Below are 26,961 nucleotides of genomic sequence, written 5' to 3'. Positions count from 1 at the left end.
AAGATCAGCTATACTTAACAGTTATCAGACCATATAGAACACAGTTGCATTCATGTTTTATTTGAGAGCTTCCTAGAATTGTTTCATTGGCCACTATTGGATTTAGTGGACATTTTTTGTCTTGATTCAGCAGGGCTTCTCTTACATTTAAAAATCAGTCTAGTCTTGCATTTTATTTTCAGCTGTGAGGACCATATGATTCCAGGAAGTTTACAAAGAAGACATATATTAATGTTCTGTCGGCCCTCTAGTAGTTGGCATTCAGAGATATACTGCTTCTGAACCTGAAGGTTCCATCCATCCATCCATCCATCCATCCATCCATCCATCCATCCATCCATCCATCTATCGAATTTGTCACCACCCATCTTGTTAAACAACTCTGTCACTACTGAGACTTAGAATTGATCATTGTAGGAAATGAGCTGTGGTAGTCTATGGTGGCAAAAAATCAGAAATCCAGTGGCACCTTTTCTGACTAACATGTTTTATTAAAAAACATAAGCTTTCATGAGCTTTTGTTCACTTTATCAGATGCACAGAGTAGGCAGACGTATGTAGGATTTAAATTGGGGGGGGGGAAGGATGGTTATGTCAATGCAGGATACATGTGAGACAGATTGTAAGCACCTTATCAATTAACAATTATAATGTGTTAAAATCCATTGTGGGTGTTTATGAGTTTCTCCTGCTGCTCTGATCCAGCTAGACTGATGGCTGTTACCTCATTTAAGACCCTAAATAAATTATGCTTTACGTAAAATGCTGTTTTGTACCATTTATATAGACCTATGCTGTAAAGCTGTTTGGATGCTAAAAATAGTGTGGAGATAATGATGTGGAATTTGAGTGACCAGCAGTGTCCTTTGCCTTTATAAACTCTACCACCAGTCCAATTCCAAGAATCATGTGATATTTCTGATTTTATTTACACTTCATATTTCTGCCCTGCTCTGGAGTCCCAGACAAATTTCTCAAAACAATTAGCAACATGTAAAAAACATAATAAAACTGAGACATTTAAACTAAAGTAGTAATTAAAACAGGACTTGCTGGTGGCAGCCTCTGATGCTGTTTCTCAACGATTTGCCTAGGCCATGCATGGATGCTATGTTACTTGTGAATGTGCCATGCAGTGTGGAAACTGCTGGGTGATTATGTTATGAACTCATACAAAAATGTGGGCGGCTCCTGTAAGTAATTCTTGATCCATTTTCCAGCAAAGTATTTTGCATTTTCTTTTGGGTGTTCAGAAATGCTGCGTAAGCATTAAATGGATTTGCTTTGCTTGTCTTCTAGTTCTCTTATGTTTATACATCTACATTTGGGCACGGAAGTGCATTTGCTATCTGCTTACTGCTAGTGCTTGGCTTCTGAGTATTGTTTTCCAAGAGGTGTATCTGCCACGTTCCCCTGTGCTTGGCTAGAGTCTGCCAGGTGGCACCAGGGATCCCAGGAGTGTCGCTGAATTTGAGTGGCTCTGGCGGCGTGTGTTTAGTTTAATTACTCAGTCAGCTGGTGTGGGAATCGGGAGGCAGCTCAGCTCTGGTGCTGAATCTTTTGCCTGTCTCAACAGCGTGCAGCACAGAGTACACACACCCCAATGTATTCCAAACAACCTGGAGCACATGGAGCTGGGGGTGGGGGAGAGAGGCTTGCAAAGGAAGCACGTTAGTCATCAGGTTGTTGCTGCATAATTCAGGAACGTGCTTGCCTAGAACTGGAGATTAGCCAGGTAAGGCTGCTTTTTGCACAGAGTACTCTTTTAGGCATTGAAACTGTATGGTATGTTGTTGCTTATGCTTTCTCCTGCATATTGCAGCTTTGAGCGTTGATATCTTTCAGCAGCAAGGCATGTCCTATTTCTGGGCACTCTTCATTGGCTGGAGAAGAAAGAGGGTCTTCTGCTGCCTGTTACCTCCGTTGATGTAACTGTGCAAATCAAACTCAATGTTTTGTTTGACTTTTACATAGGTTAAATTTTTCTAATGCAAGAGGCTTGAATACCTTCAGCACTTGAACTTAAATTCAGTATTAGCTGAACTTTGCTAACTACTTGTTCCTTCAGTTCTTTCCCATGCCTGCCTCCTCCTCATCTACCCTCCCTCTTGGAGATGTTGTATATTTTGTATTCAGTAATGCTGCGTAGTATTTGGATAATGTTGTAAGTAAGAGCTTGTTTTATTTCAGCAGTGACCTTGAAAACTGGGGTGTGTGAATGCTTAAATTGTTCATACTTGGCAGTGGTCCTCTTAGTGGGTAGCAGAATAGGTATACTTTTTTGATGAAAAGCGGAGAATGTCCCTGAAGGGAAGGGAAAGACAAGAGCTGTTGCAGGAAAATATGCTCATTGCTTAATAGTCACTAATCATTGACAAGCAGTAAAAGCAGCAAAGGCAACAATAACAGAAAGTTAATTATTTCAGATTTCCTCCTAACAAGCTATCATATATTCATAAAAAAGGGAAAACCTTTCCTCTGCTGGAAATTGATTTGTGGCTGATTTATTGCAATATTGCTGTGTAAAAATACCAGACGTCCTGATCTGATTTGTCTCTTCAGAAATTCCATGGTAAATTTTGAAAGCCCAGCAAAAAGAAGGCAAGAGAGAGAGAATGAGAATGAGAATGAATGACAAGAAGAAGTATTTCAGTGAATTTGAACAGCACCCAGAATATGTTATCAATAATGTTATTTGTGGCTCAAGATGGCATTGTATGGCTTACGAACATTGTGAACATGTTTGTTACAGCTGATAATGCATCATCATCATCATCATCATCATTATTACTATTATTGCATAATGCACTATTTGCATTATGCTAACATATCTCTGACAGAGGGACACATATTGGAGAAACAGAATAAACGCAAGTAGCTGTACATAAGTTGCAGTGCAGCATGCAAAGAGTGTGGATGCCTGTATATAGCTGCATTATAGAAATAATTTCTTTCAGATTTTGAACCATGAGTACATGCAATCTGATATCATGCATTAATGTGGGTGTTAAGTGTAGCATTTAGCTTGTGTGGAAAGAGATTTAGTTCTGTATTAAATTTGCATTGTTATGATGTAGAAGGTAGTTCTGGATGGGTATGTCCAGTTCTATAGATATTACATGATTTCTTATTGTTAAATGTATGGTAAGATAATGTAGTCTGTATGTTATTTAATGGCCTTAAAGATTTAGATCCTATTTAATACTCTGCTTTTTTATATCTGGTGTAGCTATATGACAAGATCACCTTGTTGCTGATCCTGCTTCAGTGATGGAATTTGGGGGGCGGGGGCATAGTTTCTTTTTAAAGAGGTTACATCATTGGGCATATTCCAGAATAGGTAATGCCTGCTTATTTGAGCAGATGTTTTGGGGGTAAACACAGCAATATCTGAACTTAAAGTATACCCCTCACACCTTTGGCACACAACATCAACTTTTAGTTGCATGTGGGTAGTTGAATACAATTAAATATATCCACTCTTGGCGTGAGAGAAGAAACAAAGGCACACAACAATTCTGGGTGGAAGAACAATGTATGTTTAAGTGGAAAGCACAAATGTTAGTACTAGGACTTGCTGGGGTGGGAAAGAGATAATTTAATGACTCTAAACGTACTGAATTTCCTGGTATGTCTCCTTCTAACCCAGAACAGTCTATTCTTAACATCACCTCTCCCAAGAGGAATTATTTTTAACCGAAGAAACCATAGATTAAACATGGGCTCTTCTTTTTTTGCAAATCTGTCCAAACTGTCACCCTATTAAATTGCTATGTTCATGAGTCAGATAAATGGAAACTGGACATAAAGTATAAAAAGAAAGAGGGAGAACATCCTGAGTCTATGTCTGCATTCTCTCAGATTTTCAAACAAGGTTCTGCTCCATTTCCCTCCTTATCTTCAGAGATTGAAACTCTGAGAGCTGCAAAATAGGGCTTCTTAGCTCTGGAGTTTGTCAGCATTAAAGACATTTCGTTTAATTATGTCATTATTTTCCTCCCATTGGAACTTCATTCTCCAAGCAAAGCACTTGACTTTGTCACTTAATTTCAATGCCCATCTGAAACTTTGTTTTTGCATATTTATTAAGGCCTTTTAAAATACCAGTAAGTTCGATTGTTTTTGAGAGAGACAAGGCTGGTTATAGTTAGGCAGCTCTTTTTTTATTGTTCTGATTTGAAGCCCACATATTTTATAAATAAATGAAAAATAGTCTAAAATAAAACTTGCGAAGAAAACAGAGAACTTTTGATAAAATGGAGATGTACCCAGACATGCTCCAGTCTCTTCTAAATCAGTTCTGTACTAACAAATGGAATCAATTGGATTGTTTGATTACCCTAAGGAAGTGGTTTGGTTAAAGTACAGTATGAGGAATTTCCATGTCTTAGTAAGTTTGCCTGGGTATGTTATGAGGAACCATGGTAGTGATCTTTCTCTACAATCCCATGCAGCGTGCTTATCTCTGTGTCTAGCATCCAGTCTGAATTGTTGAACTAGATGGAATAGTGTTGGAGTTATGAGATAAAGATGTTGTATCTGTATATAAATACATAAAACATATGTGATACTGCATCCTTTTTTTTAAAACATGTTTTCTGTGCATTACAGTTTTGACTGATACAGACTCATTTTTTCTCTTGTTGCCATCCTGAATGTGTTGCATAAACAAGGCTATATCTTTTAGATCGGTGATCTGCTGAAGCATATGTTCTCTCATGAGGTTATTCAATATTCAAGTTAAAAAAAAAAGTAATGGAATATACTTTTTAATGTTGTCAAAAAGATCTTAAGTCCCATCCCTTGGAAATCTCCTAAGATTGATGCATTCTGATAGCAAATGGAAACTTACATGAATACAGTACTTGTATGATTTGAGTGTATTTGTAAGTGGGGTTTTTATTAAACCACCTTTGTTAAACTAGCAGATGTATTTGAACAACATGCTAAGATTGATTACTTTGATTAGGCTTCGTTGTGGCATTGCTAGGTTGTTAAATTTGTTTATGATTTAATGTGAGAACTCAGAAAACAACAACAAAGTTAAGTGTTTTGTGTGACCCCGTCCATGATGTCTTGTGATTCAAGAGTGGTCTGTCTGAAACTATTCTGAATTTCCATAAGCATAACAGCAGCTTAAGACTGTTAGTACATGGAAGATTAAGAGCTAACTGTGTGGCTTGCCTGCAATGATCAACCATTATATCCTTTTGCTGCCCTAAATGCTTGAGAGACTTTCAATCATTTGTGTGCAAAAATTTTGCCTTTATTTCAGTAGATTTTCTGCTTTGCTTTCATCCCCTTGGTCTCAGATATCTGTGGCTAGTCAGCACATTGTCTCAGATATCCTTTCTTTTCCATGCAGCTTGTCTGTTTATGGGCTCTTCTTATCTCACCTCCTATCCACCTATCCCAGCAAAACCATTCTTCAACTGATCTACTTTATAGCAGCAAGCCAGTTTGTATTTGTGTTGGAATATGTGACAAATGTGTGTGCAAAATTAGGTACAACATCTTTTGATGCCTTGCCTTTGATACAAAAACACAAAGGGTGTTTGCAAAAGAAAGAGTAGCAAATTTGCAAGAATACATCATTTTGGAAAGTACCAACCAAAAAAATGATTCTTTTGTTTGTTTCTTCTCTTAGCCTGTACATTCCCTTATGCAGTTTTGATTATCTTTTGCAGTTACATATAGCTAATTGGGGATTGAAATGCATATTTGATTGCATACTAGAATACATGTCCCATTGAGGGTCATGCAGTCCCAAGACAACTGTACTCAAATGTCCATTTGAGAATTCAGCCTGCCCCCTCCCCATGTGTAGCAACTTGAGTATCCAGCTGCTGATTAATTCTTCCTCCCTGGTGGAAATTAAATTAGAATCAAATGTAAGGAAGGATTCCGTTATTTGTCTTTACCTGTGCAATTTGAAAATCCACATTGGAGATTGTTGGATTGCTATAAAATTGTAGACCTGTCCAATTGTTCCAGACTTCTGGGTAGCAGGAAAATGCTAATCTTTTCCTTTCTGTATGATGTTGGAAGAATGGAGAGCTGCATAGCTATTAAACCTGTCAGTTAAAATACTGATTGGAAAATCTTATCAATCTAGTATTTGCTTTTTCCCATAAAACTAGAATTAGTTGACAACCCTCATCTATTATTAGTAGACATTTTATTACATGTATTAAAATATTCTGCCAACTCACTTAAGATTATAAAATTAATATAATAACATTATTAAGAGAAGGAGCTGTGAATCATGAAATCTTTGATTGAAATTTTGTCTTTGATTTGAATTGTTTGCATCCTTGGAAAAACTCATGTCCAGCCAGGAGTAATTATACTAGCCTGATTGGTCTTTGTATGGATTATTGGGTGTATGGGAAATGAACATTTTAAAGTGCTCCTGTAAATGTAGGTATTATTATTCAATTTACTGAAGTCCATTTTTATATGTGCTGCTGCTATAATGTATAGAGAATGTATTATGATTGCTTTTGTAGAATCTGGAAATGGTAACAGATGTCACCTTGAGACATGAGTCTATATTTTGGAGACAGAACACAATGCACTGTAGGCTAACATCTAACATTTGAGGGGGGATATTCAGTAATACATTGCCTTTTGAGAATTTTGCTTTCAGTCTAACAGAGAAACAATATTATTTAACAGAAAGGAGTAAACAGCTTGGATTTTGCAATCCAACATCAAAATAAAACTCAGCCAGTCATTAATAGACATGTCCAATAGTTCTTTTAGAAATCTTTAGAGTAGAAGAAAAATAATATTTTTATGAAAATGTCTGAGTAAGAATATAGTGTGTAATAAAACTGTTTGCTCACCACTTTGCTTGTATGTTAAAAGAACAAGTGTGGTGTAATGAACAGTATTTAACTTGTTGAACAGATATCATGGTTCAGCCAAGAGAATCATCTGGATTAATTTCCATCTTAATTTTTCAGTTAGGAATAGAAATAGTGCATTTTTTCTAAATCAAAGTGCTCTACCATAAAAATAATGAGCAGAATTAGAAAAATCTCTTGTTGCCTAGAAACATTCTAAAGTCTCCAATAAATATCTTTTCTAGTCCTGTTGCTGAGGTTTTTCTGATTAGAGATTTAACCTGGGATGATCTGCATGCAAAGCAGTGACTCTGCTTAGAACTCTTGGGTTCAAGAGTGTGTTATAGATATGTATTATAAATGATCTCCTGCAGGGATGAAGGAAGAGCTAGCTGGAGTTAGTGGCTATAGGCCTTTGGAATTTAATATAAAACTTAATATAAAAGAATGAACAACAGTAAGGAAGACTTGTGGCATATGTCTTTATGCAGCCCACCAGCTTTGGAAAATACACATCAGCAGATTTACATGCAGAATGAATTATTAACAGTCAATGGATGCATTCAGCTCCTCTTTCTCTTTTTTCTATTAATTTCAGTTAACTACTTCACATTATATGGCTAAGTCTGTAAACTCAGTGTATGGTACCATCTAACACATTATTTTCTTGCATATATACATGAGTTGACTGAATATACCAGTATGAAAACAGTGTATATTCTTGAGCCATAATATATAGATTGTGGAGCATTCCTGAATAGCATATTTTGGTTGTTGGGAAGGAATTGACTTTGGATTTAAGATGGCCTTCTCCAGATCCAATAGTTATTCCTTTTCAGATGCTACCTATGAGACATGCAGTACTTTTTGACATGTATTGCCTTAGGCAGGTCAGTTATCCAGGTAATTGGCAGAAGTGTTTTGCTCTTTGTTGATTTTATCTGAGCTGCTTTTAGTTGCTGGAAGGAAGGCCTGGAAATTCTCGAATTCTGAACAACAACCAAATGATCTACCCCTTAATCCAGCCTCCCAGATCTGTTGAACCGCGGTCCTACAGCCAGCATGGGTAGTGATGAAAGCTGTAATCTAAATTATGTAGAGGATCCCAGGATGGGAAAGAACGCCTTAGAATATTTAAGCTTTGAGAAATGTATGCATGCATGCATACATACATACAAAGCCATCATCCTTTTTCTTTTCAAGGCAACCTCATATAAAGCACAGAAAAGAAGTACAAAAGGGTAAGGCAAAGAAATTTAAAACATGAGATAAAGAAAAGGAAAGAAAAGAAAAGAAGGACACATTTGAGGAATGCATTTTTCAAAATCTGTATTAGCAGAAGGAAAAGGTTTTTAAACCACATTTGTTTTATAGAAAAAAGCATCTGTTTTAGAGAAAAAGAGAGAGAATGAATATTTACCGTTTAGTCATCTTCCCACTAACATTGAAACTGGTTTCCTATCGAATGTTAGATCAGTGATGGGAATACCAGTTTATCTCCTTTCTTGAGATTTTTAGACTTACCTATTGGCCATCCCCAAATTCAATTTGAATTTTAAAAGTTAATATAAGGAAGCTACGTTTTCTTCATATTCCTCCCCAGTGCAGCTAGCTTTGATGCCCCAAAGGCCATCCTAGACAATTGGGTACACAATATGGGATGCAGCAACAAACAGCCTGCAGGAAGCAAGAGTGAGTACAGTATAGAAATAGACAGTTAACCATTAGTCATTTTCTTTATCAATTGCTCATTTGATCATTGTCACAACTGAGAAGTGGATTAACAAGGCCTCTTCAATTTACACATTGGAAAAAATAATGAGACATCAGAGATAGAAACCACAATTCTATAAATTTGGATGGATTTTATGATTTACCTCAATAGCAATAGACCATAATATAGTCATACTTAAATATATAGTAAAATTGTCCATGTACAGTACTTGTCTCTTTACTTAATTTTTAATAGATTTTTTTTGGTATTTTCTATATCTTTTTTTCTCTGTGTATCTTGGATTTATGTTAATTTGGTTGCTTGATAATATTTGTTTAAAAAAATAAAAGAAAAAAAATCTGAACATCATCCTGTGATTAGTCAAATAGGTCTGCTACAGATCATATTTTTCTACATTATATAGGGATTTTACTATATATAAGTCTTGGAAGCCTGTTTAGGCAAATTTTTGGCTTGTCAGAATCTGCCCTGATGTAAAAGTATACTTATGGAACATATTTGAAACAGTTCTGCTGAACATACATGATATGGAATATGGTTCTCAGGTCAGGAATGACAGCTGGAACAGAGTCTCTTTTTAGAAATTAGTCTTTCCAAAAACTCTTTCCCCACCCCCACCCCTATATCTGTGAGGTGGTATCAGTAAGTAAGAATCCTGAACAAATGCCAGATGAAACTTAGCTTAATTTGTAGTCCATTCACCCAAGTTCTTAGCTTTCAAAGTATCTCCATTTGTCATTAATCTGTGGGTTTCACACAGACTATTTCCTCTTTACTAACCTCTTTTAAAGCTAGGTACATATGGAATTGGGATAATTGTAGCAAGTTAAGAACAATCAGTTCTATTTCTGAGAGTTTCTTGGGTTCTGTAACTACAGGAGCTCAAGCAAGCTCTCATTCAGTACAGCTAAGTACAGAAAATTCTCTTTCCTCCACCCACCCAAGCTGCCACAGTGTGTGAGTGATGGGCTATCACAACATTGCTTAGGCTTGAAATAATAGAATCCGAGTTCTTTAAAAGGGCTTTGAGCAGAGCCTCCTAGGCAATGCTTGAATCACGAAGACTATACATACTCTAGAGGATTGCTAAATGGTGACAACCAAAGAGCTGGATTTTTCTCCTCATTACAGTACTGATATATGCAGAAAGTTTTGAAGCAACAAGCAACTATCGGTTTTCTCCCACAAGAGGAGACACCATGAGTGGCAGGGAAGCAAAATGACAGCTGCCCCCTCATGAACTTGCACGTTGACACCCTTATTTGCTTCAAGTGTTATCCTAAAGCAGATGTATAATTCGTTTACAGTTCTGAATGAGCAAATAGTCACAAAGGTGTGAGTGGAAACCATAGTGGAACTCACTTGTACTTTCTGAGCATGTTATCTATTCAGTTCTCTGTTACCCAGATTCTTTTTGTAGTCCTTCAGTTCCTGTCTGCCATGTTCTAAGAAGCTAACAAATAAAACATCTGAAACTTGATGATTATATAACCTATTTATACATTCTGGTAAATAGCAATGCTCCCTATCCCATTTTTGAACCTCAACATATTGCAGGGGGAAGGGGAGACAACTGCTGGGCCCTCTCTGTATTGCTTGCCCCTAGTTGCTATTAGCTGCATTTGATTGTTGCACTTTCACACTACTGTGAGTCACTCACAGCTTTGTGTTCACCCTACTCCATACACCTGCCTCTTTCCTTCTGAGAGCTAACATCTAACTTTTGATGCACTGATATATCCTGTTAATGCAGTGGAAATCATGGGTGTATTTTTGCCACATATTTCATTTAGATGAATTGATTGAGGAGAAGGGAAGGGAGAAAACAGCACTAGTTAGCCCTAAATTTCTTATCAGAATTTAATAAGTACTCTGATGATGTAATGTTAGATCTAGAAAGTAATAGGAGGGAAAGCAGCAGTGCTTGCCAGTGGTTGCCATGGTTACATTCAGTTCTTAGCAGAAGAGGAACAAGTGTGAATTCTTCCTTCAGATAGTGCGCAGCACCACTTATCCAAATAACTTGGAGCACATTAAAAACATATTTGGATAATCAACAGTTGATATAATCAAGGGCTTGGGTCAGTTCACAATGGAATGAAAATGTCATGGTGTTAATAGTAATGATGTAATAGCTGGCATAGAGTTAGAATTTCAAATACCAAGTATGGGTGTCTGAGGGTGGTGGCAAGGAAGGGCATATTGCAGGGGGCTGACACATATGATAAAACGTGTGATGACATCACGTGTGATGGCACAAATACCAAGACCTACCTGCTTGCATCAACCATTGGTGTGCAAGTAGGTCATGGCATTTATGTGATGCTGTTACCAGGGTTTGCTATTGACACCACTGTAGCCAACGTTCAGAGAATTTCCTTTATATTGAAAACATTTGGAGATCAGGGTCTGAGGACTGTTGTAGTTTGCTGTCCCAAGCAACTGCTAAGAAGTAGGTGGCAGATCTTGGGACTTCTTTCTCACATGCTTGGTTGTTTTATGGTTGGATCTCCTGCCCCCATGTTTCTGTTCTAACTAGCCATGGAATATGTTGCAGGTATAGTCAGACCTCCCATGGTAGACTTAAGATCTTTAAAAAGACAAAGCAATAGATTAGACAGGCAGTTATTAGCAATTGAGTCCTATCATCTTTGGCTTTGATTTCCAAGCCTAAAGTAAAAATTTGATAAATTTGAGAGAAAACAACTTGAAATATGTCCCAAGCAGCAAGAGAGAGTGAAAGAAGTTGCTATTTCTGCAGTACTAGTTATCACTTTGGCCTCTTATGCCACAGCGTGTGGTAGCAAAATATCTACCTGGCAGAGAATTTATAGGAAGCAGCAACAAGTCCTTTTGCTTCCCAGCTGTTATGTTAAAGATTGTCAGAATATGTGTTCTCCATTGCATGCTTTGAAATAAGATAATTTTCTCACTGCTTGATATAATCCAATAAGCCAAACACTGAGAACTATGGAAAAGAAGCAGAAATCAGTGAAATTGTGCATGTGTCTTTTACAATACATTTAGAACAGAGAAAAGCAGGAAAATAGAAGGAAGAGAAACCAAAAGTATTATCCAGATTAAATACAGGAAAACTATTTTAAACCAAGGGTCAAGTTGGCTTGAAACAAGAATATCTTACGCATGCCATCAGTGGCTGGGGTTACCCACTGTGGGCAAGTAGCTCCCAACATGCTTTCCTAATGCCACACAAGCCGTTCATTCATTCAGCCTGTCTTTCTTTCACACAAATAGGCATATGCTGCTTGCTGAAAATGCCTCAGGAATTATATAATGCCTCCTTTAGGTCTAATAGAGACATTTTAAATCCCAACCTGCTAGTGGTCATGTTTGCATGTGATTTTTCAAGGATTCAGCAGGATTCAGTAAATAAGGGCTAGCCTTTCCCTTCCTGCGCAGCAACTCTTCCTGAAGAAGATGTCCCCTTGTGCTGCAGTTATACTCTAAAATGGAAGTATTCCTAATAGAGACAGCTTTGGGCCTGTAATTGTCCTGTGTTGGGTTTCCTCCAACATAAATGGAGTACAATGAGTTCCTTCTGCACATCATACAAAGCTATCCTTGGGGATAGACAGCAGGAAAACCAGCTTCCTGTGGAAGAGGATGCTTCTGGTAGGCACACAGTATTGCCATCTTTATAACTGTGGTCCTGTGGGGGGACAAATCAGGGGGCACCCTTTAGTTGCATGTGGATTAGGCCCAGGTTTTTTCTGCTGAGGAGCAAACTGTTTCTTCCATAGGGTCATCTTTGCGTAGCTGACTGTTGTATCTTTATTTGTCTGTTGGCCTTAGAAAAGGAGTTCATTGGCACTGCTACTTTTCCAAGTTTGGATCGCTGGCAAAGAGATAAAAATTAGCGAAGTGATGTGCTACAGTACTTAAATATTACAAACCTAATCTTGACCTGTCTCTTTGAAAGGGAGTATTCTTTACCTACCACTGCATTTTCCAGTAGTGTCCTCGCATCTTTGTTATCAGATTATCATCTTCCCAGCATTTTTTTTTACAGGCATGTGATCAGAGGAACATAAGGGTAAAGCTCTGACTGCTTGTGTAAAATAGTAAGTGGAACAATTCAAGGAGAGCGGCAGAGGCTTACAGCTGAGTACACAAATGAGATTTGAGCATACCTTGGGGTCTAATTCAATTGGTAGAAAGGCACTTCGATATGATCTGAAATTACACCTGGAAAACAGAAACAGTAGTGTTAGGGAAATATCTGCAAAGCATTCTCAAAGCAGTTTTTCATGGCTGTCCACGTTGGTCAAGCCCCAAGAGTGTGTAACGTTTAAAATGCCGTTGGTTTTATAATTCTAACGAGTCACAGAGCCATCAGGCCCCTGGCTCTTTCAAACTGAGTTTGCAATGTAATTTGCCTTATTGCTTTGATCATGCTGAGCTGGAGAGATGAGTGGAATTGGCTAGTAAATTTGGGCCAAAAAGAGCCATTCATTAGAGGTAATTTTGCAATATATCTATGAATCTTGGTGTTCTGCTTTCTGAGTAAATTGCTTTGGATTATGACATGTGTATTAAATTCCATTTTATCTCTCTTTGGCAAAGGCTTCCTGGTCTACTTTGGCCGTATCATTTAAAAATGCTGTTTATTTAATTTCAGAAAATTCAATTAGCTCCATCAGGATAGGAGCATCTTTTCCCAAGAGTGTAAAAATGACATGCAAGGGTAAGTCACCTTAGAAGCAAGTACAGCTAAACAGGCATTTCCAGAAGGGGGAATTTCATCGCTGCTGCTCTACTGGTCCTTTGGAGGTTGGAATAGTCTCTAACCACTGCTATGCCACTGAGCCTTTCTTGTCTTCCAAAAGAGCATTTGCCTTAGAAAATATTCTTTCTTTTTGCTGGAAAAATGAGATGCCTATAGATACAAAGATACGTATCAGTATTGGCGACATTACAAGAGCCAAATCACTTTCTTTTTCAATGTAATGTTTAGTTTAATGTATATATGTACACCTAAAATAAGAATACAGTACAACAAATGTTTACATACACCAAGTGCACTCTTTGAAAAGTTGTAATTTCTTGCTGGTCTGAGTTGACTTCACATTCATTGTTAAATCTGTAAGGGGAAGGTATTTCGCATAGAATTTGAGGGGAAAAAAAGGAATTGAAGCTGAGATGACCTGGTTCCTCAGATAAAGTATTGAAATTATCTTCACTGGCTTATACAAATTTGAGGCCATTAAAAATTGACCCTTAAATAGCATATGATAACCACCTGTTTTTGAAAAGGTTTGAATCTAGGATTTAATTACTCTAAGTAGCCAGGATTTGTGAGATGTTTTATATATACAGTATAGCTATTTTTTCACCAGGACATTTATCTGATTTCATCTCACTGCATTATAGTTAATACTATCACACAAGTAATTTGTGCAACTTTTATTTATATATACTCCTTCCACACAATTGTACATCAGTACAACCTCCATAATACAAGAGCCAGTAGAGGTGTGCAAAACATTTTGAATTGGAACCATTTCAAATTTTAGACAACCAATTTCAAGTATAAAATGCCCTTTTTGTGTGCAAAACAGCTGTTTTATTCATTCTGGTAGTGCTTCAAGCTAGCAGCAGCTCTGCTGAAACAGTTCCAAAAATAGTCAAAGTAGTCCATTTCAAACTTGAAACAGGGTTTCAAGTATTTCAAACTCAAAGCAGTGTGTTTTGAACTTGAGAAAGTTCAAATTTGAAACATCTTTTACACCATACGAGATACTGTATGTAATGGTGAGGCAATGCGGAGAATACTTATTCCTTTTGCAGATGTGAGAAAATCAGGTGAGGTAATTAATATTCTGAAGACCAAAAAAAGCTACAAAGCAAACATCAAAACTATCATCCTAAGCTAAAGAAGTGGCTAGACATGAAATAATTTCTTCACTTAGGAAAAAGAAAGAAAATGCACATGCAGAAGATGAGGGAAAATGTTCTTAGAGCTGTAATTGAACATAAGCTGAATATGACTCATCAGTGTTTCATGGCTGTCACAAAAACCAAGTGCAGTTGTAGGTTGTATCAAGAGAAGCGTAATTTCCTAATCATCTGAATAGCTTCACTTTATTCTGGGTTAATTAGACCCCAACCCAAGTACTATGTCCTGTTCTAGTCACCACATGTTAAACAGAGTTTTATTAAAAATGAAATGGGACAGAAGAGGGCAATAGGGATTGGAAGCTAAGTCATATGAAAACAGTTTGAAGGAGGTGGGTGTACTTTGTTTTGACAAGAGAAGACCATTAACTCTTTAATTATATGAAAGGATGTCAGACAGAAGAAGCCTAAGACTTGTTCTCAGTCTTCCAAGAGATGGTGAGATACCCTTCACTCAATGTGTTCAAGCAAAAGTGGGAAGCTGTTTATTTATTATATTTGTATAGCCACCCATCTCACATAGTGACTGGGTGGTGTACATAATGAAACAAAATACTTAAAAGTAAAATAATAAAAGCCAATAAAACCACAATTTAAATTAAAAATAAAAGCTAAATTAAAAAAAAATGGCCAACATACAGAGAGTACATCAGTTAATGATCACATAACCATCCAACAGGCTCCACTCTGTATGGGATCCCCAAGCTCATTGACAAAACCATGTTTTGAGGACCTTCCAAAAGGCCAAAAGGATTGGGGCCAACCTCATGTCAAGGGGAATGATGTTTCACAGGGTGGGGGCTACAGCAGAAAAGGCTTTCCTCCTAGGACCTGCCAGAGAAATTCCCTAGCTGACAGGACCCGCAACTTGCCTCCTGCTAGACCTGATGGGACGGGTAGGTGTCCCTGGGGAGAGGCGGTCCCTCAAATAACCTGGTCCCATGTCATGTAGGGCTTTAAAGGTCAAAAATAGCACCTTGAATTGGATCTGGAAGCAAACTGGTAACCAGTGCAGCTCACGAAGCAGAGGTGTAATGCATGCAGTCCTTGAAGCACACGTAACTGTCGATGCCGCCACATTTTGCACCAGCTGAAGCTTCCGGATACTCTTCAAGGGCAGCCCCATGTAGAGTGCATTACAGTATCCATACATGAGGTGACTAGGGCATGAGTGACTATGAGTAGAGCCTCCTGATCTAGAATGGGTGGAACTGGCGCACAACATGAAGCTGTGCAATGGCCCTTCTGGCCACGACTGCTACCTGCTCTTTGAGCAGGAGTCGTGAGTCCAGAAGAACCCCCAAATTGCACACTGGGTCTGTTTGGGATAGTGCAATCCCATCTGGGACCAAAGATGATAAATCCCCAGATACAGAAGGCCCCAAAACCCAAAGCCACTCGGTCTTACGAGGGTTTAGTTGAAGCCTGTTGTTTCCCATCCAGGCCCCCACAGCCTCCAAGCACTGAGAAAGGACATCAACAGCATCACTTAATTCACCAAGGGTGGAGATATATAAGTGGGCATCATCAGCATACATGGTGATGGATGATCTTACCTAGCAGCTTCATGTAGACATTAAACAGGGGCAGAGAAAGCTATCCATTGGTGATGCTTTCACTCAGATTCCTGTACTGAGCAGGGGGATGGACAATGATCTAAACGGTCCTTTCCAACTTTTGAATTTTGTTATTCTGTGTTTCCTCTTAGACAGCTCCTGTTCATTTTAATGGAGGCCACGCTACTCCTTAAGGTGCAAGGAGACAAGATTTCTTGAATAGGTTCTGGTAACAAGCAGTGTGTCATGGGTTTGTTGATTACAACAACCAAAATATCAATTAGCCAAGCTTGTATAGGCCAGTATTTTCCTTTCCAAGTTACAGCAAGGCCAAATGGTGCTTACAAGACTCTGACAGGCCTGGAAGCACAATGTTAATTTGACCCTTGCCTTTTTTCTCACAACATTGTATGTCAGTGTAATTTTTTTTTTTTGTTCTTTCCATTGAACTCAGCCTAAAATATGATTGGGATTATATTAAATTATTGGGATTCTATTTAACTCATTAATGTTATTTCTTTGAATGAAAAATATAAATCCATCTGATCATTTCAAATAGTGAACTGTGGGGTTCCCTCCATGTGAGAGTTGGGGCAATTACTCTTATTGTTGTTCTCCCCGCTTCTGGCCTTGCAGGACTGGGATGTTTGCAGGAATAATGACTGCTTGACTTTTGGAAACAATATTGCTGTGCTTATATGAAGGCCACAGATCAGATAAAATGTGTTAGTTTGAACCAGTTTCATATTGATGCAAGATGCTGGCAGTAGTGGGAAAAGAAGCTGCAGTTATACAACCATGAAGGAGATTGCCATTTGCAAAATCAGTTGGGGGGGGGGAGGAATTTCTCTATTAACAATGAAGTTTTTCATACTCCTTTCCTATTTCTAAATAAAGTATCATTTCTGTAAGCACAATTATAGTAATGAAATAATTTGGCATGGTGCAGAAGGGAAAGGAACAGATTTGAATGTGCATGATTTCATAACAGCTATTATAGAAGACTCTCTTAAAACGTAAAGAGTTTCAGATTAGTGGGTTACACTGGGTACTTCCAAAGTAGATCTGAAATACTGCTGAGGCATGCTTTTTGTAGGTACTAAGATTAAAGTAGAAGTTCCACTTTGCTAGAATATGTTACTATGTTGTGCAAGAATTATACAGCGTTCCCCTAGAATTCTTTGTTTACTCACTACTAAACTTTATTCAACAAAGATTTTTTTCAAGAGAAAATATATGACTAAGAAATCGCTATTGCTGATTTCTTTCCATGAGGCTGTCTGTGGATACAGCCCCTTCATGTAACAACAATAACCAAAAAAAAAGGCAGAGGACTAATTCAGTGATTATTAATTGCAGGTCTCTTAGCTGCAATCAGTAGAAAGCAATAAGAAAGGATAACTTCTGCAAGCAGGCTACTTGTCATTGACTAGACAGAATGATCTGGAATTATGTTGCCCCCGCCCCTCCCCGGGATAAATTAAGTCTAAAATTCTACAAAAGAATCGTTCAGAAATTGCTTCACTTTTAATAGAATTAAAGTCTTGTTTAAAATGAATGAACAAATGTTTGGCCTAAGGTGTTTTGCTGCTTGAGGTGCAGCAACAATACATGTTGCCTCCCACATTCCCCACTCCTTCAATCAACGTGCATAGGGCAGTCAAGTTATTTGAGCATGTGAGATAAGAAAACTTACAAATATCTCTCTTCTTTCCTGACAGAAAAAAATGCAATAAAATGAATGGAATAATAAACAAATGGCTCCTTTTTATCAGCAGCAATCAGCTGCTTCAGAAACAGAGGAATGCAATTCTAAGTTGAAAAAAGATCTTTGATATTTCATTGGCAATCTAAGATGGTGTTAAATGTGAGTCTCTGTGGCTTTATAATGCTTCAGGAGGTCATAAATGAAAAGTGGATTTATGCAGCACTGACTGCAAGGGTTGCTATCAGGCAACCAGTTTGCTCATTTGTAGAACTTGGTGGTTGATCAAAATATGTTTGTCCTTTTCTTTTTCCCTTTTTGTGCTCCATAAATGTCACAGTGACAGTTTGTGCTTGCTTATTGGACGTGCCCTCTATTTGCAATCCAGAATAGCCTAAATGTGCTAATGTTGACCTGATTTTAAGAACAGCATCCTTGGGATATGTATTGCTAGGTTCTAGTTTTTATACAAAAAGGTGTTTTTGGATTCGGTTCCTAGTGAAGAGGTGTGTCCTTTAATGTCTACGCTTTTCTAGAAACAATGAGCTTTGCTTGTAAAAAGCCAGTCCAGGTTCCAATGAGATTCAAAGTGTTTCTTTCCTGATGATTCCTAATTCATTTTATTGATGCCAATGATCTGGGCGGCCATTAAGTGTTTATACCTCATCATGTTCTCTTTCTGGAGACTCTATGAGCACTATGTAAGTTTTCACTGTGTTATCAAACCTCCCAGAAGACTGCCTTGAACAATGTTCAACAGCTGTAGTAGAGGGAAGTTTGGTGCTTGAGTGACAAGATTACACCCGTTATATATGTTAAACAATCTGGAAAAGATCTCAGCTTAGCATCTGCTTCCAATTAGAGAAGAGAGTGAATGGTCAGACTCAGTGTAAGAAAAAGCTTTATTGGAAAAGGTAAACATAAATTATGTGTAAATAGTTTCACTCAACACAGTGCCCACCATTAACATTTTAAACAACATGGTTTAATTAATTGCTTCTTTTAACATCCCTTAGATTCAGAGCAATATTGGCTTGAGAAGGAAAGTTGGGGAGGTAAAGCAGAAACAAAACTGCTGCCACTTCGGCATGGGACTCAAAGTCTGAAGTTCATGGGGCTGCATCTCAGATAAAACGGTAAAGGTTGGACACCTGGTGAGCACAGGAAAAAAATCGGTGTAGTTTTCTTGGCTACAGTGTAGAAGAGGTTGGCCATTGCCTTCCTCTGTAATGTGTTTTCAATTCCTCAGTCTGGCCTACAGCTCTGGTATTCCGTGGTGGGGTCTTATCCAGGTAATAACCAGGTATAACCCTACCTCGCTTTTCCAGATCAGACAAAGTTGACTACATGCTGCAATCTCTCTAGGTGCGTTTTAAAGCATGCATCTTAATAATAAAGAGACCTGTAATGCTGCAGAAACAAGAAGACCCCTGGTGCCAAAAAGTGAGAACATGTGCCGATAGTTGGAGAAACTTTGACAAAAATAATATACTGTAAGCCTGTGCTTACTTACCTTCATTTGTTCAAATTCATATTTTGCTGCTCCTTCTTTCTGCTTTCTCAGTGCCAGTGCTTTGGATTGTAAACATCTTGGTACAAGGGCTTTTCTTTCACTCACCTTTCTCAAAAGCTTCTGTTGCTCTACGAAGTATCAAATACACACACACCCTGCAACTTTTGGTCCTGAGAGCATAGAAACAAAAGCCAGCCAGAGATCATGAGCTTGGCAGTCTTTTCTGATGTCCTGAACATACAGCTGAGGCAGTGCACCATAATGCCATGAAAGGAAGGGTTTTCATCTGCGCATGCTGACTTCATCTGATGACTTATTGTCTTGCTGCAGGCTTGCCATCTTTTTTGCGTGGCTGATTTCTATGAGCTACCAGTTAAAAAGTTGACTTCAAAAACAAAACTCTCTAGTGTAAAGAAAACATGCAGACATTATAATTGTTAATGCTGAAGTTCCAAGTTGGTGTTGGGAAGTTTGTTCTCTGATCTCAGTGTCTTCTCATGCCACAATATTTTAGTTGTCACCTCTACTTATTTTTTGTTTTTCAGCTGGGCAGATACTTTTAATGACATTACGTAAAATAATGATAGCTTTGGAGACACTGAGTCTCTGATAAGGAAATGGTGGGCAGTCACCTTATAAGGGAATATATGAGAAAGAGTATTTCAGCAGGAAGCATCTGAGTTGACATACTGTATTGCTTATGAGCATTGCAAGATCACAGAAATGACTGGTGGTTCCTTTGCATTCTGGTGGCATGTCTCTCTCTCAGATTTTTTCAGTGGGCCTAACATTTGTAAGTATGGGATTAGGAGAGTGTTAGGGATTGGGAGAGACAACCTGCATGCTTAGCTTAATGTCTGAGAACTAATTCTGTCTTTTGTGCCATCAGAAGTGAAACAAGTGGGTAAAGGACCACAATACTTTCAGTGTGGTGTTCCAATTATGGGTGTCCATCTGAAGAAGCTTCAACTACCTCAATAGTTGTTTGGTGAGCAGTACAAATCTGGTAATCTAAAATGGTTTGGGATGAGTTGGTATAGGGCTGATGCTGGATTTATATTGTAATCATCCAGAACTCAAAATATCATATTTCTTGTAATTTGGTAATTGATTACTTTAAGGACGCAAGATCTACTGATTTATATTCCAGCATTCTGTTTTCAATTCTGGCTGGTTAGCTGCCTCACAAGTAAAACACGAAGATGCTAACCCAGAATTTGTTCTTCTCCCATTTGGATTATGGATTATGTTGTTTATGAACAACCATCTAAATATTATAGTTAGTAGTTGATAATCCCTCTTTGTATTTTGCAATCTTAAGAATGAAATAGATCTTGTTCCAGTAAGTACAGTGTGTCAATTGAAACTGTTTGATTGTGGACTCATTTCACTTAAGTAAATTCCATTCCACTCCTACCTGAGGATTATTCTAGAATGAAAGTTACGGTCTCCTCTTGTTTTAAAATTAATTTTGGAATCAGGTGCTCACATTCCTCCAGGAAGACCAGACACAGCAGTGCAAAAGATGTAGTTCAGGGTGTTTTTTTCTTTCTTTTTTTGGGATTAGTAGCAAATTGCTAAAGTAGATTGCATGCCACTTGGGCATGAAAGATAAGGAGTGTTTTCCTGGAGCACAAATTATTATACAAAATAGGTGATTGCCATTCATAGGTAATTGAAGTATGTAAAACCTGAGTGCATCCTGCCAAACTGCTTAGGCAGGGTTTCTCTGTCAGCACTAGGTTGGCAGCTAGTATTATTCATAGTTCTCACTCCCTGTAGCAACCTCCCCCAAGTGGATCTTAAGTGCTTGGTAAATACCAGTCAATTAAGTCTCCAGAGCTCCAGTGAGATAAGACTCCTCTGGAAAGAAAGGGGGTGAGAGAAGATTCAGGGTTCTTATCTGGGGTGCCTTTTGGACATTTTCTATAGCTGACAGCTGTCAAGCAGAAATCTGCTCTTCAGAAAATCTTGCAAACCATTTGAGGTTGTTTTACCCCATGGCAGTGAGAGGCAGAATTGTTTGGTTAAACTAATTATCTTGTTGTTGTTTAAATCTTTCAGAAAGTCAATTTGTTGTCTGTAATGATGAAATTAGATTTCTTATTTCTGCTAAAAATTCTCTCAGGGAAGATGCTATTCCAGATTTGTAACTTAGTAAGATATGTTTAGTTTGCTTTCTATGCAAACCATAAAGAATGCCAAAGAAATGGTTTCAGGAAGGAAGGTGATCAGTCCTCATTTGCTTTAGAAGGCAGCTAATAAATTCAAGATGTTTTGGTGATAGTGGTGGAAAATTCAAATGACACTCCCTTGCCTCAGTGGTGATTAAATACAGGTGGTCCTCATTTAGTGACCACAATTGGGACCAGCAACTTGGTCATTAAGCAAAGCAGTTGTTAAATGAAAAAAACAACTGTGCTTATGATCTTACTTCAGCTTACCTTTGCTTTACAGACTTACGAAGGTTGTAAATATGAGGACTGGTCGCAAAGTTAGTTTTTCATTACTGTCATAACTGTGAACAGTCACTAAATGAGGCAGTCACTAAACAAGGACAATCTGTATTGTAATAAATTGATCTTATTCTAATACTATTCAGTGTCTCAGTGGATTTCATAGAAAGACCAGCCATAGCATAGCCACCAATAGCTGCTTCAGAAAAAAAGGTATACAGGTTTGAACAGATCTTTATTGGTTGTGCGCATTGGCAGTATCATAGCCAATGAGGTTAATCCAAGGCGCGATTATTGCTAACTGAAACTTATTGGGTCTCTGTACTATAAATACAGAAAGGTTCACTACTGATATTTAGGGAGGTATCAGATGAAACATTCATACTGCCTTTTAGAGAAATAAAATACTCTTGCATATCCAGATAAACAATTATAGTTGACCTCTTACATATTTATCCAAATTTTTTGAAGCCCATTTGATTTGACAAGTTGCCATCACAACACATAATGATTTGGTAGGGGGGAGGAGGAGGAGGAGGAGGAGGAGGAGGAGGAGGAGGAGGAGAAGAAGAAGAAGAAGAAGAAGAAGAAGAAGAAGAAGAAGAAGAAGAAGAAGAAGAAGAAGAAGAAGAAGAAGAAGAAGAAGAAGTCTGGATAGTGGACATTGCAATACTTGGAGACAGCAGAATAGAAGAGAAAGAACTGAAGAAAATCACAAAATACAAGGACCTGCAAATAGAAATAGAACGACTATGGCAAAAGAAAGCCAAGATAGTACCAATAGTAATAGGCATCTTGGGTGCAATCCCAAAACACCTGGAGCACCACTTGAAGACCATCAGCATTGACAAAATCGCCATCAGTCAATTGCAAAAGGCAGCTTCACCTGGAACAGCTTATACCCTGCGATGATACCTTTAACACCATCAAACAACTACATCTGCCTATCCCAGGTCCTTGGGAAGGACTTGATAGGTGGATAAAAATGCCAAATCCAGTCTAAATATCTGGCTGTGCAACCAACAATAATAGAATAAATATTATCTTCATGGCTGTGTTTAATGGTGGGAATGCTTGAATGTAAATGCTTTGTAAAAGGAAAACTCTAGCTATGTTCTTCAGTAAATACAACTTAAATACATTTGGGGGACATTGAACACAACATGCATATTCAATTACTATCTTGCAGACTGTTTTTCCTAGATATTGTGCTATATCATGATGCTAGCAGTTCCATCTGTCATCATATCCATAATGCTCAGCCTGCAGGAAGATAAGCTCACTGCTTCTTAAAGAATTGTAAAAACTTGTCAGGAGCTTGCTGTTAACAGGCCACAACAAGGAATTATTTGGGAAGTGCCAGTCAAGAGTCAGTGTCAAGTTTTGTGGAAGTCAGTCTGTGTTATGCTGTTGTTAGAGTGAATTGCTAGAGATGAACAGGTGAGATGAAAACACAATCACAGTTTGACATTGAGGCACATGTTTCTTTCCCATTCAGAAGGATCTCTGGATTCCTGCCGCTTCCCCACTCTGCCCTCAATGTTGTGCTTGTTTTCTTTGGCTGGTAATGGGTGGGTGGAGCTGGCTTGACATGGACGATTGACACTTTCCTTCAGATGAGAAGTCAAAGATAGAAAATTTCACTTACAAAATCAAATCACAGTCTTGCAATTTCTGGCTCAGTTGACTAGTTTACTTAATGATTCATTATTTCCCCTCTGCATCAACAGGTGGTTTCACTATTTTGTAATCTGCAAAAATTTAAAAAAAAATAATAGAGAAGTCCCACATTTGCAGGATAGTAAGGAGAGAAATGCTTCAAACATCTTGGTTTGCTAAATGTGCTCTTGACCACTTCTAATTGGGATTTTGCCTGCATTTGCTCAGATGGGAAGCATTTGGATGACAGCTGTCAGAACAATAAATAACAACTGTTGAGAAAAGAACTTAAGCGTCTGTTGTTTTAGTAGCAGCTCCTTAATTTGACTTCTCGCTTCCTATAGATTCTACCCATTTCTTCTGATTTCTTGCTGATAGGTTTCTGTGCAACTAGTTGTACTTTCAAGGGTCTCAGAGAGAAACACTTGAGAAAAGACTGTTGGCTGTCAATTCTAGCACCTCAGCAACTACAGGGGTTTTTCCTGACTGAAGCACTTGAGTAGAACTCATTTGTTCAAACCAATGCCTTGAGGCAATTCTGGCTGCCCCACAGGTATGAACAAGGAGAAGGAGCAGATGAGCCCAGAAAAAAGGATTCATTCCCTTTTCACTCCTGTCCTTAGAATTTCTGTAGATGACTGTGTTAGAGGAAAGCAAACTGAAGTACATGGAGAAAAAATGTCTCTTAGTTACGTCACTTTGATTAGTTTACTTCTGTGCATGGCTCCTGTACGGGATTGTAAAAACACATTATTTTAATGGGTGAGTAGAGCCTACAATCATACCTTTGTCCACTTTGAGGTTCATTATGCAAAATATCCCACCATTCATCTACTGCCTTTTCTCATTTCCATAGCTCCTCTTGGCCCTGATTGTCCAGAGGTAGCCCTGTAAGATGGCTTTTAGTTTTAAAGATGAGCAGATTCTCAACTCTGTTAAACACTCTTCTACTAGATGTTCTGGTTCTCCTTTTTGCCAGACAAAATATTGTTTCAGCCAATAAGGCAAAGCATTGCAGGACTCCTAGCTGTTGTTCATTCCTTTCCCATCTCCCCAAATATAAATAAATAGCTGGTTGCCCTCTTCCATCTCGTTCCTGTTTCCAGTGAGCAAGGCAAAATCCTAGATCATAGAAATGGAATTTGGAGCAAGGACAGTGCATTTTGTTAGTATGCAAAATTGCAAATATTCCCTTGCCTCACCCCCACCATCCATGCAGTAAGAATCACCTTTAGAGTCAGGCAATTCATTTTGAGCTCTTGGGGTCAATTCATTTTTCCAGCTGAGCCATCAGAGTTATTTTTAGGGTAGTTTAAATTGTTTTTGGTTTGTCAGCTTTGGCCAAGGCTGTTGCAAAAATAAACTGGGTTTACAATTAAAAAAGAAAAAACAAATACCTGACTGTATTCAATGAACAGGCTAAATAAAACCAGAGAGTTTAACTAAACCTGCAATTCTATCCATAGCCCCCCTTTACTTCATTAGACATATTGCAAGTTACCCCCCTTCTTGTCTTCTCCTTGAGTGGGGACTCAAAGAGGTAAGAAATAGGTATTTTTTCAGGCCTGACCCTGAAAAAAAAAACTTCTTTTGAACAAAGACCCAGATTTTGTTAATGATGTTTCAAGATTTCTGTGAATTATTGTTCAAGTCTGCATGATTCAAAGTCAAAGGTTTTCACATTGGCATAATAATTGCTGTTGCAAATGGAACTTTGTTTTGTTGAAGCAGAACCAGGACTGAATGTAAAGTAAGTAGCAGTTTAAGCAATTGGACGGCTTTGAAGGAAGTGGATGGAAAATGAAGGCAGATCTATAATGGAAGCATATCATTCTCATACCTACAGCTGATGAGTTTTGCAGTTTGGGGGTTTGGAAAGAGCCAACATTCTCCCCCATGGCTGATTATGTTTTTTTTTGGCATCATATGAGTCTTTAGATATCCCAGGAAGGAGGAATAAAATTAGATCTGTAGTCATTGGTTGCAGAGGGGGCGGGGGGCTGGTTCCAGACCAGTAATCCTCCTTTTCTTGATTGTTGTCCTCATAAATTAGGACAGCTGACCATTGTTTCCATTGCAATTGGCACAAGGGTGTGGTTTCTATTGATTTGTGATGGTAATACTGCTAAAACAATATCTGGCTCTCAACAGAGGCTTTCATCTTAATAACAGAGATTCAAATCTTAGCACAAATGCTTGAAGAATCATTTTGAATTGGTTAAGTGATTTAAATGTTGTGTATTTGATGGTATCAGTCTGCCCTTGGAATCCAATGGACCTTCTGAAAATCCAAGTTGGAAATAAATATATGGTTGATTACTAAAAGACACCAGTTTAATATAAAATTGATCTTACTGTGATCCCTTCAAAATATTGATTTACAAACTCTGGCAACTTTGAATGTTAACTTCATGTTTTTAGCATCAAATATGGCTGGCTATTAGTAGCCCTGAAAGAGAAATCAGAAGCATTAACTTAAAATACTTAGATGAAATATTGATCTTCTGGTAAACAATTAAAGGGATCCAATGCCTTAGAATAATTTCTTTTTCAAAACAAGATTGAATATATAAAATCACTTCCAGAAGATTGCATGTTGAGAACATTAAGTCTTATGTAAAGATGAAGTAGATTTGACATACCACAGTTTCTCAAATCTGGTAATCATTATTTGCAAATCATGACTATTTAATGGTCAAAAAAGGGTCAAATCCCTCCCCAGATGATATCTCACTCTAAGTCTTTTCTATCATAGATTTACAGATAAAAGTGAGTTTTCCTTAGATTCTATTTGAACTCTCAAATACTAAATAAATTTTAAATACATTAAATAGTGAAAAAGCTATGTGATCCTATGCAGAGTTTCTTGGGACTAAGATTAAGACTAGGATTGACTTCTGAGTAGGTAGTATAGAGGGTTGTGCTATAAGTATAACTATCATACTGTTTTCTAGCCCTGTTTCCTAGCGCTATAAACAGTATAACTATCATACTGTTTCCTAGCTCTGTTAGGGCTGAAACTATTATTTTTGTGCACAGTGTCCAGATGGGACAAATAGTGCTGATAGCTGGCAAAGCAAAGCAAATATGGTAGAATTGTTTTAAAGTTGATTGAATGTTGGGACATGGTTTTGTGATTTTTTTGAAAGAGAAAAGAAGCTGCTAGGTAATCTTTCCCCCTTTTAACAGGTCACTTGAGCCTTGCTTCCTGAAACTGCTGTGGGTAAACCATCTGTTTTCCATCACTTTAACCTGTTTCATTTCTTGGTGGTGTTCTTTGTTTCTTTCTCAGGTGAGAACTGACTCAATATGAGTGGCCTTGGGAACAACTCTACGGATCCGGGAAACCCGGATTCTCAGAAGAGGAAGGGGTCACCATGCGACACTCTGGTCCAGAGGTGAGTACAATTTTATGGGATTATTCTTCCAGGGTGGAAGAGTTTTTCTGCTTTCTGGCACTCTTTTTTTGCACAAGCAGATGGGAGCAGATTTCATCCCCTCAGATAAGTTCACACATCCCACCAGTGTTTGGCTGTTTGTTTGTGAGTAGCTACTGTGGAAGATGGAACACAA

General features: G+C 38.1%; 1 protein-coding gene and 1 non-coding gene across 8 annotated transcripts in view; both read left to right on the top strand.

The window, feature by feature from the left end:
* The window catches only part of NCOA1 (nuclear receptor coactivator 1), a 290,001-nt gene that overhangs the window by 163,262 nt on the left and 99,778 nt on the right, over positions 1-26,961 (top strand). For 6 of the 7 annotated variants that reach the window (XM_088152158.1, XM_088152155.1, XM_088152154.1 and 3 more), the window contains one exon: positions 26,681-26,786. In XM_088152158.1, coding sequence (XP_088008284.1) covers positions 26,698-26,786 — 89 coding nt within the window. In that variant the 5' untranslated portion in view covers positions 26,681-26,697. Of the gene's footprint in view, positions 1-1,540; positions 1,736-26,680; positions 26,787-26,961 lie in introns of those variants that run through there. The other variant, XM_088152156.1, reaches the window with a different exon arrangement.
* Positions 21,970-22,105, top strand: LOC112541751 (U4 spliceosomal RNA). Its single transcript, XR_003085709.1, has one exon. It is a non-coding gene; the product is annotated as a U4 spliceosomal RNA (small nuclear RNA).

The sequence above is a fragment of the Python bivittatus genome, unplaced genomic scaffold, assembly GCF_059951505.1.
Source record: "Python bivittatus isolate LINGU-HERP-01145 unplaced genomic scaffold, Pbiv_v1 ctg000690_np1212, whole genome shotgun sequence".
Classification (NCBI taxonomy): Eukaryota; Metazoa; Chordata; class Lepidosauria; order Squamata; family Pythonidae; genus Python; species Python bivittatus.
Note: the sequence above shows the minus strand (reverse complement) of the source record. Positions and strands in the feature narration are given on the sequence as shown.